Source organism: Lampetra planeri, chromosome 31 (genome assembly GCF_965212315.1).
Source record: "Lampetra planeri chromosome 31, kcLamPlan1.2.h2, whole genome shotgun sequence".
Classification (NCBI taxonomy): Eukaryota; Metazoa; Chordata; class Hyperoartia; order Petromyzontiformes; family Petromyzontidae; genus Lampetra; species Lampetra planeri.
This window is the reverse complement of record NC_136137.1, coordinates 6,903,835-6,916,993: the sequence shown is the minus strand read 5'-3', so window position 1 is coordinate 6,916,993 and position 13,159 is coordinate 6,903,835. Positions and strand designations below refer to the sequence as shown.

At 45.1% G+C, this 13,159-nt stretch overlaps 1 protein-coding gene across 8 annotated transcripts in view; it reads right to left on the bottom strand.

Annotated features, from left to right (window-relative positions):
- The window catches only part of UBR3 (ubiquitin protein ligase E3 component n-recognin 3), a 150,255-nt gene extending 141,767 nt beyond the window's left edge, over positions 1-8,488 (bottom strand). For 3 of the 8 annotated variants that reach the window (XM_078609154.1, XM_078609156.1, XM_078609157.1), the window contains exons 1-3: positions 7,837-8,488; positions 5,779-6,425; positions 789-934 (exon numbers count right to left, since the gene is read on the bottom strand). In XM_078609154.1, the coding sequence (XP_078465280.1) occupies positions 789-934; positions 5,779-6,299 (667 nt within the window). In that variant the 5' untranslated portion in view covers positions 6,300-6,425; positions 7,837-8,488. Of the gene's footprint in view, positions 1-788; positions 935-5,778; positions 6,426-7,752 lie in introns of all 8 variants that reach the window. The other 5 variants (XM_078609150.1, XM_078609155.1, XM_078609151.1 and 2 more) reach the window with 4 other exon arrangements.
- Positions 8,489-13,159: the final 4,671 nt, after the last annotated feature.

Genomic DNA, 13,159 nt, shown 5'->3' with positions numbered 1-13,159 from the left:
CGCACACCCGCACACCTATCTAGGCCAGAAAGGCACACCAAATGGCCAACACTTGATATGGCAGAAGTTGTCTACCGGCTGCAGATGTTTATACATCAATTGAGGCCAATCTGTGTCTTGAGGAGGACAGGTACAAGTTCAGATGCCACATTCCACTGACGCTGTTAAACAGTCGGAAATCAAATGCACGTCACTGCAATGGTGACCGAACCTATTGCACCAACACGTGTGCATGCTCAGTTTGCAGACCAGATTCACAGTATTACGGCCAGAGACAGGCCTCCAGTCGGAGTCAGCTTTAGTGAAGATTTAGTGCTAGTTTCATTGCTCAGGATTGCATTCATTGAGGTGTTTGGGAAAGGGTTACAAGTCATCGTTTGCACACTGCGAGGTTACAGCATCAACACGTCATCAACATGCATCTTGACTCATGCGATGTCAACTACCTTCTGACCTGCGCCCGGCTCGGCACGACCCAGCACGTCGTGGATGCACAGGGGAAAAGAAACATTAGAGGCAGGTTTTGGGGTCCCAGTTAGGGCTCAGGTTTGGAGTCAAGGATTAAGATTAGTCGGGGATCCATAATAAAGGCTTTTTGAGTTCCATCGCGTAAATATAAATGTGTGCGTCGGGTGGTGGTGGGTTTAACGATACATTTATATTTACGCGATCTGACGAATTTTGTTTTTATATTATGGATATTGCTCGCTAAAGCCTACTACGTGTTAAACAGAGTCGGGGACCTCAGTGGTTTTAGGTGGTGCCAGCGTTGGGACGCTAGCGCTCACCAGGCGGGGGTGGCGCGAACTTCTCCCGCAGGTGCTGCACGAGCCGCAGGACAACGCGCGGCAGAACGAGCTCGGGCAGCGTGAGAAGGTCGAGGGGCGCGCGCGGAACGCTGCGCAGAGACGCACGCCCGTGCCGCTGGCAGAACCTGCGACGGAAAGAGCGACGCAGACACGATGCACACAATAAGCCTCACCAGACCCAGAACCCGACGATTATCGCAAGCTCCTAACCCAGGCCCCATTGCCACCCTGTGGTTTATACATCCAGACCCCAATGCCAATGCAATACAGACATGACGCACGGCACAATCTAGTACATTTGGTACTCGCGTTATTCTCACAGTGCAAGGCAATCACGAATGTGCGGTGTTTCACAGAGACAGTCTGCAGCTGTTCAACAGTAGGGAAGTCGATATTGCTATATGTAATCCCAATTGAAAAATTCTCAGTTACTCTTTCAAATTAGGTACATTTTAACCAGGACGCCAGCAAACAATGGCCTGCTTTTTTATAATGTCACGGGACCTTTACCATCCACCTTGAACCAGACGGCGCGTATATTACGGTATCTTCGGTAATGATGGCGGTGTGTGGAATTCAACCAAGGAAACGCTTTAACAAGTGGCAAATAGACTACCGATGGGCCAAATCACTGCCCCATGCATAGAGCCCTGAGCTGCTTTAAGCCTCGACCCCAATGCATATCAATTTAGTTAATGTAGCCTGTCCCATTGAGTATTAGTGACCCCCAACCCAGGCCCAAGCAGCGAATACAACCCATGATGCACACAATCAACCACCACAGCTCCATGCACATTGGGGCGCTGTGATACTTTCCACCCCATTGCTTACTGCAGGCTGCAAGCCCTGAAATCCATTGCACATTGTGGCAGTTGTATCCTGACCACGTTGAATACTATAGGACCTGTAACGATGATTATGGCAAGCTCCTAACTCAGGTCACATTTCCAAATGTGGTTACAATATGTAGACCCCATTCCCTAATAAAGCATTCACAATCGAGACACCACTACCTGTTATAGGCTGTTACAGATTGGCTATGTATGGTGCGAAAGAAATTCAGCGTAATATATGAAATTATTAATGGCTTAAAATATATTCTTAGGCTTGCAATACATGCATCCGTAAGATAGCCCTTCTTGTCAAGTCACTGTGGGAAGAAGGCCTCCCCACGCCACACAAGTCGTGCAGGTTATTTGACCATAATTGAACGCGATGGTCATCACGAGCTGATGGAGGGAAGCATAGACAAGAGAGCATAGAAGCACTGTGCAACAACAATGTTGCTGCACTGCCCTCTCCTGCTCATCACATAGCCACCACATAGACCTGCAGCTTTTAAGCGATCTAAGCACCATCACCGCTCAATCCCGATTTACTTCTGACATCTGATGAGATTGATGCTGATTTGGTAACAGGAATAATTAATGTAGTCCGATCCAATTTACTATTATAGGTTTAAAAGCCAAATTCCATGATTATAAGCTCATAACCCAGACATCATTGCCAACTTTGGTCTATATATATGGACTGCACAGACAAATGGAGACTCCATATCCACACACAACTAGCCAATGCCAGTTATATATTTGGGATGTAATAATTCATTGGTTATCATTGATTTTTACTTAAGAACCAACTGTTTTCAATTCATATACAGAATCAGAATATGTATTTATACTGCAGGAATCTGATGAGCTATCAAGTCATTTTTCACATATGTCCAGTAATTTCACAGATGTCCAGTAATTTCACAGATGTATATAGAGTGGACGATGAGGTCAAATACCCTCTAGAGGCCCTACCACCAACACTGGGGTGAGCAGGAAATTACAGGATTGCGCCTTTACCTTTTAATACTTTCCGTATATATACCTGGCATATTTTACAGATTTATAACACTACACTTTCCACATGCATCACCACGACAGGGAAAACCGAATGAACAATTCATCATGACAATCCATCGTAGTGCGGAAGTGGCGACTCGTTAAAACGATACATTTGCAAGTCTAACGAATCAACTCATCCCACCTCCCAACACCCCACTCTCTGGGATCTGACTGTCACAATTCAGGTCCAGAATTCTTATTTTTCTCGAATTTACTGTCCGATTTGTATAGTTCTTGTTAGCACCGTTAATTTTGCTCCATTAGCCTAAAGTGTTGCATTGGTGTATCAGGTGCATAATTTAATAATAAACCAATTTTCATATGTACAGTATATTAATTGAAAACCCCATGCAGCATCACATACCCAAATACATATATTTTTTTTATGTTAAAACACCCTATTCCAGAATTCCAACCTAAGCAGAATTAACAATAGTGGGTGGATTATGGACCCCAAGACGTCCTTCTCTTTTGTATGGTGGGGAGTTGATCAACATTCACATGGCTCCCACATCCTTCAATATCATCTACCTCATGGCTTACTGGAGGCGAAAGACCGGAAGCTACAATGAGCAATTGTGATCCAAACTTAGACATACATTTCTATTAAAAGAACCTATATCTCTTGATCTCATTGCCCCTTCAAGGATTTCAATCTAAACTGCACAGCAACCTTCAGATTCTGAGAACCAAACTACATAACTAGTCAACCCATCTCTTCCCTTGCCTGTGCAGGAGCATTTATATCCCTATCTACAATAATAATAATACGAACAATAATTAACAGTGCTTTGTTAAGCCACAGCTGGATAAAAGCCACCCATGCCGTGTTGGTCGTGGGGATTGTTTGACTATACTTAACTTTGTCAGTGTGGGGTTGGTGAAGTGTTTGCCCAGGACTGGTTCGGACATCACTCACCACTGATGTTAGACCTCTTTATCTGGATCACTACAAAGCTGTAGTAGTCACACTGTGTGCAAAAAAACACGTCTCACAACTGGAAGGCTGAATGTTCAAATCCTAGTCGGAGGGTTGACACGGCCAATCATCCATCCTGGATTAATATACAATGAGCACCACTTTGTTGGGGATCAACATTGGTGATTGGAGACATTGGAGACAATAACCCCCAGTAAATGACTGTCTGCAGTGGCGCACGACTGTGATCCAGTGCACATTTTTGTGAAACTCCAAACTCCGATGGGCTTCGGGGTGGCCAAGAGGTGATAGGTGATCAAATGTAGCATTTAATCCATATGTAAGCAAACAAAGTATATAAGTGTTCTCCACGTACTCCAGTTTCCTCTCACATGCAAAACATTGAATAGGACTGGCCAAACATCCCAATGCAAGAAACCTTCAAAATCTCTCGAGACTCAGTAAGGACTTTCCGGATAAACAATGGGCAACACTATTATTAACATTGCAAAGTGTAATTTTCCATTGCTGTTCCTGGATTGCTGAAGGAACTTATGCAGAAACCCAACATTAATTTGAGTACAGGGATAATTTGACTTGAGTTGTAATCCAGCTGCAGATTGTGCTCAGGCGTGTGATGTATCTGTATGCAGAGCAAAGTGACCCAGCTAACACAGCCTCACCAGTAAGAGTCGCCCAATGATAGGATTTTGGCTCCACGATGCTAGCGCATAATAGCGATGTCATTGCCTAGCTGCAGCGTGTTCGCGAATTGTTGTTACAGAGGTACACGGTTCAATTCCAGCGGCCGCTCCCATTAATACTGTCGGTGTGTACATGCCGTCTGCTTCACAGTGAATGTTAAAGATCCAGTTTAGTCATTCACACGAGTAGGTCATTGTGTACTGGCAGCATGGTCCAAATTTACTCATTTTTTATCGAGTAAAACCTCGGCTAGCCATGGGGAAGCATTGGTCCAGCTAGATGAAAAATCCAGCTAGTTGCTAACCAAAGGAAAGCCTACGTAAAAAATCTCTGTGTACATCAAAATGTGTCAAATGTATCAGTGTGTACATTTACTATGTACAGTACTATATTCCGTGTTGTGTATTGTATTACATTCTTGTATGTCAGTAGGTTAGGTCCATGGATCACCCACATCTCTCGACCCTCCCCCACCACTAAAGTTAATTGCATTCCACACTTTGTACAAAGCTGTACAATAGTTATCGCTGATAGTCAGTTGGGACATTGGTCACCCCACTGGCCACCTGCCATCCCCTAAATCCCCCCGTCGACCTCCCGCCCATCCCACATCACCCTGCTCTACATACTAAATCCCCCACCGCTCAAATTAAGTCTTGTATATGCTACAGGGCAGCAGAGACTGTGCATATTATTGTATTAGTGGACCTGGTCGGGTTAAATGCAAGGTCCAGCTCGCAAGGGTTCATCTAAACGGGGTTTGACTGCACACAGAGTAATTATCGCCCCCTGCTGCAAAAACTTGGCAGGACCATCCTGAAAAAGAGTCATGAGACTCGGACGATACAAACGTAATAATAAGCCGCTCACACAATCCAACCGTTCTAAATGCAGGTTGGAGACACAGGCAGGGCAGCCTATATGCATTGGGTTGGTACTGTACTGGTGTTCCCCAATTCAATTTGGAATTCTCACCAGGTGTTTGCCTCCCTCAGGCACTTGAGATGCCCTGTCCCCAAGTGCACGTTAAATGGAGCTGATGCCTGGTCTGTGCCAGCAGGCACGGCAACGAGTGTGGAACAATATTACCAGCACCCACAGGCCAGAGGGGCCCAGGTTCTGGGCTACAAACGAGGACATTAGAACAAGAGGTTCCATTTAATTCCTGGCACCAAGCCCCACTATAGAATGGATGAGAAAAGGCAAATGAAGGAGAGAATAACAGCAGAAAAGATGGCAAGATGGAATCAATGAGTTTCGTGACCACTGCTGGACAGGGGAAACTAACAAAATAAAATAATGGAAGACGAGAGGGTTTGACTTTTTCCCAGCAGTGGGAAGTTACAGATTGACGTCAACCAAGTTCCATGCCATCCACGCTAAGCCACCAACGGCGAGCGCAATCACCCGTTCCACACTTGACCCCTTCAGACCGGCGTTCTGCCTCTCTCACCCGCTCTCCCTCATCACGCTGCTGTCCCCACAGTCACACGCGCCGCCGGCCTGGCTGCGGAACATGTTGAAGTCGTGGCCCGTGTGCTCGCCCGCGTTGAAGCACTCGGCGCACAGCGACATGCAGGGCGATATGCCGCACGTGCGGCAGCGGAACGCCACGAAGTTCGCCGTCCACACGAGGCCGCATAGGGCCGCATCGTCGTAGCCTCGCACCGTCCGCCCAAACTCCTCGAACGCCTCGCCGCCGGCGAGCAGCGCCCGCAGCCACTCGACGGACTCGCGGTCCGAGATGTCACCCGAAGGCGGGAGGACTGTGTCCAGCAGCTCGCCCAGACGGCGCCGGCCTACTCCGCTGATGCCAACGCCGCCGCTGCTGGTGCTGCTGCTGGTGGTGGGGCTGGTGGCGGTAGAGTCGTTTTCATCATCTCCGGCTGTGCCGCCCCCACGGTGGCATTCCGCCTTGAGGAAGGCGGCAGCGGCACGTTTGTCCCGCCGGTGCAGCAGCTGGGAGTCGGACATGGTGATGCCGGCAGTGTCGTGGCCAGCACTGGTGGGGAGTGACTTGGTTGGTGGGGTCGATGGGTAGCTTGGTTGGTTGGCCCTTGCTTGCTCGTCTTCCACTTGATCTCTCCCGCGTCAACCTGGCTGAGATGCAGGGATGGAAGATCTTGTGAGTGCTGCTGTTAAGGCGATTGTGCGTGGTTATCAATGGTGTGTCTCGGTCATTGACTCACAAGATTACGTGAGAATGTCCAGTGTGTAACTAAGAAAGGAGCATGTGTGTCAACCTATTCAGTCTATCTGTATCAAGTGTGATTTGATGTCAATAGTATGTGAGACTGTATAGTTTGTGTGCTTGAAACTGTTAAAAGTATGTGCCACGAACGCGGTGCATCTGTTGTGCGATTGTGCATGTGGGTGTCAATTTTGTGTGTGTGACTGCCCTGTATGTATATATCTCCCAATGGTGTGTGTCTCATTGGCAAGTATGTCTGTGACTGGCTGTCAAGACAAGTATGTATGGTTTGTTTGTAATGTGTGAATGTATAAAGGTGTGCGTATGTGATCTTCAGTCTGTGAGTGTGTGATTGTAAAGTGTGTATCTCACTGTCTGGCATGTGTGTGGCTGTCAAGAGGGTGAGGGCATGTGACTGATGTCAAGTGTGTGTCAAGTGCACGTGTGTCAACCTGCCCGAATATCTCGAAAATAGAATATGTTAATCTACCTATGTACGTGTTCGACTGACAGTGTGCATGTGTGTGTCTACATGTCAGGACCAGCTGTCTGTGTGTATATCAATCTACCAACTATGTTTTTGTACATGTCCATTAATCACACTGGTCTGTGTCAGTGCTTATTACAACAGTGATGTCTATCTGTATATCAGTGTCTCTGCCTGTCATTAGGACTACCTGTCAGCGTACATTACACATGTATATCCGTGTATACATTACCATGACAATACGTCAGTATGTAGTCAAGCGTGTACGTCTATCCTCTATGTATTACATACGTAAACATGTATGTCAGAATTAGCAGTCTTTAATACCGTAGGAACTTCATCTATGCCACTGAGGGTATGCTTCAGTGCCTGGTACCGTAGAGTAGTATGTATAGATACCTACATAGCACTTTCTATTAAAGTATGGACTGCATTTGAAACTGTCTATCAGTGTTGATGTTTACCTGTGCATGACTGCGTATGGCAGTACCGGTCACTGTGTGTGTGTCAGTGCCCGGCATAGTGTGTATATACCTGTATGTGTCTGTACACCTGTCACTTTGTGTAAATCTACCTGTGTATGAGTGTGTGTCAGTGCCTGGTACACAGTACGTCTACCTGGATACCCAGTGTGTGTGTCAGTACCCGGCAAAGTATGTGTACCTGTACGTGTCTGTACACCTGTCACTTTGTGTACATCTACCTGTGTATGCGTGTATGTCAGTGCCCGGCACAGTGTGTATATTTACCTGGACGTGTCTGTACACCTGTCACTTTGTGTAAATCTACCTGTGTATGCGTGTATGTCAGTACCCGGCACAGTGTGTATATACCTGGACGTGTGTCCACCTATCCGTGTCTACCTGTAAATCAACATCTCTCTATCCTCCCCCACTACACCAACGCGTTCCCGATGTCAACTTCCTCCTCCTCCTCGCTCCCTTTCCCCGACTCCAGGTCAAGCAAGTCCCCTCTCTCTCTCTCCTTCCCGTACTCTACTCGGAATCTCCTCGCCTGCTTCTCCCCCCTACACACACCACCCCGTGTTACTCCTCCTGGTCTGTCTCTTCTATCCCTTCCCAGTCAGTCCCGGCTCCTGGCCATTTCGCTACTACAGCCCCTCTCGTGTTGTTTTCCACCACCACGACCACGACCACCACCACCACCAACAACGCCCGTACCCCCCCCCCCCCTCCTTTAAACCTCTCTCTCTGCCTCTCTGCTCCGCACAAGCCACAATATTCTAAGAAAGAAAGAAGAATAAGAAAATGATGATGATGATAGTAAAATTACCAACACGCTCGCCGCGCACTGTACCCCGACCGATTCCGATTGAACGTTCACGCCGATTCGCCCGCCTATTTTTAGTCAACGACTCCTTCAGGAAGATTCGATTCCCGGCAGAGATTCATTATATTTATGTATTTTACAACAATAACAAAAAACGCGCGTGTTTTCGGGTTGGGTTATCGAAATTCGATTGTAGAGTTTAAAAAAAGGACGGAGATTGTTTTCTTACCGGATCGTTTCGCTGCTCGCGTAAAGTAACTGACGGGTGGGAGGGGCGGTTGGGGAGTCACAGATCCACTTCTCGCGAGACTTCCGCCGTTGCGCCGGTTTCTCTTCGCAACGTGCCGTCACGATATCGCGAGACCTTGAGAGGACCACTAATTTCGTTGCTTTTGTCCGATCTGTGTGTCAGAAGTCTGTGTTTTTGTTGTTGTACACGTGGTCCAAGACGAGTGCTCTGGTCTAAACGAAGTACCTGCATAGCGTGCAATACGGGTAATAGAAACGTGCATTTAACCCATAATTGTTAACATGTACTATGCACCTGTTTTGTTGTACATGTGTAAACCTTAGCAATCGTTTAAGAACATTTATTTCATCCGTATTTTTTTGGACGATTGAGTCCCAATGAAATACCGAAGGATATTTCCCTGCGTATTTATGCAACGTAGAAGTGTATTATTAATCGAGAGTGTGCATACCAGAGGTGGGACAAAGTCATTGTTATGCAAGTCCAAGTCGAGTCGCAAGTCATCAAATTCATGACTCGAGTCTGACTCGAGTCCAAGTCACATGACTCGAGTCCACACCTCTGGTGCATACTTGTCAACCCATGCGGTTTACCTCTATTCTTGTCCGGGGAAATTTAGTTTTCATGTCCATACGGCCAACAACCGTTTCAATACTGCCAAATATTTGTTTGTCTATTTGTGTTTCTCCCTTGTGATGGGACTTTGTAGGATGAACGTTGAGATTTATAAGGGCGCGGGGTGACCAATAAGGTCTGAATTGGTCTGTAATAAGGTAGGGCACTAATTAGGGGTTGACAGGTATGAGTTTGATAGGCGAGATAGGTAGCATTCATTTCTGGCCATGCTTTCCTGATTTTTAGGAGCATGGCTTAGCAACCGACCTTTTAATAAACAGTTACAATGCAACGTGTCAGCAACATTTTATCATCTTAATTTTAAGACATTCGTATATTTTGAATCGTACAATTTTTTTTATTATTGAAGGGTGTGTCCGTGACTCAATAGATATATTTATAATATGTAATTCTCACCAGGCGTCACGGTGTAAAGTGCACATCCATGCACGTGAACTCCAAAGCGTTAAAATTAATTAGACCCCCTGGGGAAAATCCCAATAAACAGAGGGCACGGAAACCCACAAAAAATGTGAAAGGGGGAACCAGAAATTTTTGAGCATAAACATTTAAAAATATACTGCTTGCCACCGGCTAAATGTTAAAGTATGTTGAACTTTTTTCTGCAATGTTTTGCTGTCTTTTCTTGGATTTTCTGTTTGCACTTAGTCACATATTCACTTTAAGATGTTTTTTGTTCATGTTTTTGTTTTTTGTTTGTTGCGGTTGCACCCGATTCAAGAGCTGAATGGCTCACAGGGCTATACCTAATAAATGAACTTGAACTTGAACTTCTTTCGCACCGTACGTAGCCAACCGCGGGCGCGATAACTTCCCAACAATCCCTTACAGGGGGCGTTTGGAAAATCTCTCCACGTCGAAACTTGTGAATTATTCAACCAAATTGGGCCCAGAAAAAGCAGTCGCAAAGACTTGAAGTGTGAAGACCGATCAAATGAACATTTGTCGTCGCTTCGGCGCAGAGTCCACACTGTGGATTTGAGGATGCGTACAATGCAATCTTGTTATTCGGTAACAAATGCCTCTTTCTACAGAAGTGTTCTTCATTGCAAGGCCCGCGGTTCACTGGCGGCCTCCGGTGGCCTTTAGCGCGGCCCTCGACGATATACAAACCTTTTTTACAAGGAGTCATGTTTGCATTGACCACAATACCTGCAGTCGGAATGCAAACAAAAAACACAACTCTGATAATGTATGCACTGTCCTTGAAATTGATTGGTACACACCCGAGACAGCTTTCTTTAGAGCCTAGTCTCACATGGTGTTGGAGCAGATGACGCCAAAAGGTATTGTGGTCAATGCAAACATGACTCCTTGTAAAAAAAAGGTATCAGTTTTGTTGCCAGATAAAAGGGTAAAAAAAAACAATTATCATATTTTGCTACTGGCAAATGAGGTTTCAATGGGATACACAAACCGTGAACACCCCCCCCCCCCCCCATCATCGTGCTGCTGTCAAACTCCAAATGGTTTCAAATAATGTGTGGCAGGCCCTTTGATAATTTCTTATCGCAAGGCTGTAATTATAATATATATTGGGGAGACACATCCCCCCCCAATATTCGAATATGCTCAAAATGCCCCCCCCCCAATATAGTGCTATAAAACAGATTTCTGTTTATATTATTGTGGTTATGGTTGTACTTTATTAATCCCTAATCTCTGCCATTACATAAAATGAAACAAGAAAAGGTAAACAATTAAAAGCAGAGCAATGTAATACAATACACTATTAGACATTATTGTAAAAAAAAAAGTCCATCCCATGTGTTAGTGAATTTTTTTTATATTTTAGGCAGGAAATTAGTTTTCAAATTTAGATTTTTTTTCTGGGGGGGGGGACCCCTGGAAGATTGGTCCCCCCCCAATGTTGACTCCATGGCTACGGCCACCACCACCCTGAAAATGAGTGGACAAGTCGTTCGAGACCTAGACTTTAAAGACAACAACAACAGCGTGGGAGCAAAGTGCTCGTACGTAAATGGCCACTAGAGGACACTGCGACATCATAAAACCACGCTGACTGCTGCAGTGCGACTCGACTCGTGTTATTCATCACCGTGCTGGAACTCGAACGCTGACATTGCCCGGAGCATTGGCGATATTCGCTTGGAGGCTTGAGAGCGTCTCACCAAAGCAATCTGTCGTGTTTTTGTATTGTTTGTTGTTGTTTTAACCTTCTGACCCGTCCCTACTGGATGTCTGTGAAAAAAAGAGCTTTATAGCTCATCGGATTCCTCCAGTATCAATATTCTGATCATTGGGCTCACTCATTCATTATATTATCGCGGAATTGCTAAGCCTATAATGCACTGCCAGCAACCGGCCTTGTAAGGTCATGTAGATTACGTCTAGATTACTATAGAGCAGTGCCAATAATATAATGAGATGATACGCGTTTAATTACACTGGGAAATTCCATTCAGTATCAAGACGAAAACTAATTCAAGAAGCTTCTGCGACGAATATTTAGCCATTGTGTTTTCTACTTACAGTGAGTGGGACCCCCCCCTCTCATCTGTGATCCGATTTCAATCACCCATGATTACCCGCGGATAGCCCCATCCTGCATTGCATAATCGCATTGACTACGGTCACTGATGGGTTAAGTTGGGGTGGAGGGACATCTAAAAACGTTACCTCCCCGTGTCTGTAGAGAGAGAACAAAATAATCGAATGCCTAGGAGGGAGGAATACACTGTAATCTTCATCTTCTTGGTTCTTTCGGTAAAGTCACGTAGAAGGGAAATAATAAAATAATAAAAATAAAACATAAGAAAATAATTCTCACGACGTTTCGGCTGCTTGCGTTGTGGCCGAAACGTCGTGAGAATTATTTTCTTATGTTTCATTTTTATTATTTTATTATTTCCCTTCTACGTGACTTTACCGAAAGAACCAAGAAGATGAATTCCTGCAGTCACGAAAGCTTTAAATCACTGCAATCTTACTTTGTGTACAGTCTTCTTCGTACACCTCCTCTTTGACCTCTGCGTGTGGGCATTTGATGCCTTCGGTTGATTCATTTCGCACTGAATTATGTGTGAGTCCAAGCGACCAGCGGCATTTCTAATGCTCACAACAGCGAAAATGATGGATCAACATCATAGCAGTGATGCATTATAGGGGGGGGGGGGGGGGGCATGCCGTGGAAGTTTTCAGATAGAGCTCCGATATTTAGATTTAAATCCGTCTTTCGTAATAACGCGATGTGAGAATGCGCTCCTCATCCATCCCTGGCCTGACAACCTGCACACGCTGACAAGATACAGGCGCTCGTGTCGAGCCCCTTGTATATAAAAACAAGTCACATTATTATCCTCCTCGTCTTAACAGTACAAGTTTCTGATTTAAAGCTTTCGTGACTGCAGGGATTTATATTCTTGGTTCTTTCGGTAAAGTCACGTAGAAGGGAAATAATAAAATAATAATACAAATATAAAACAATCAAAATTCTAACAAAAAAATTCACATTTTCTTGCTGTGAATTTCACACCTGATGATGTTTGCTTGTGTTGCAGTCGAAACATCGTGATCATTTTTATTGTTTTATATTTATATTATTTTATTATTTCCCTTCTAAGTGACTTTACCGAAAGAACCAAGAATATATATAGTATACGTTTCGATATCTTATTGCACATCAGCTCGGATCCTTCCTTATAACCAGCATTACGTGATAACCAGGTGGTAACTGCACTGTTACAAAGTCATCTAAGATGTCACTTGAACCACACTCTGCTTGTCCATAAAGTATTTCAAATTGCAACATTCGGTAAATTATTGCGGTTTTTCTATCTGGAATCGTTTTTTTGTCTTTTTTCAAAATAGCGACCCGCTCAAGGCTCATCTGACGATTCCGTGGCTTTGCGGAGTTGACAGCACTGATGGCCGGGTGCTATGTTTGAGTAATTTCACGTGCTGCAAGTGCATGGGGCGGTGAGGTGTTTCATCTGGAGTGTACCATGTAGCGCAGTGGG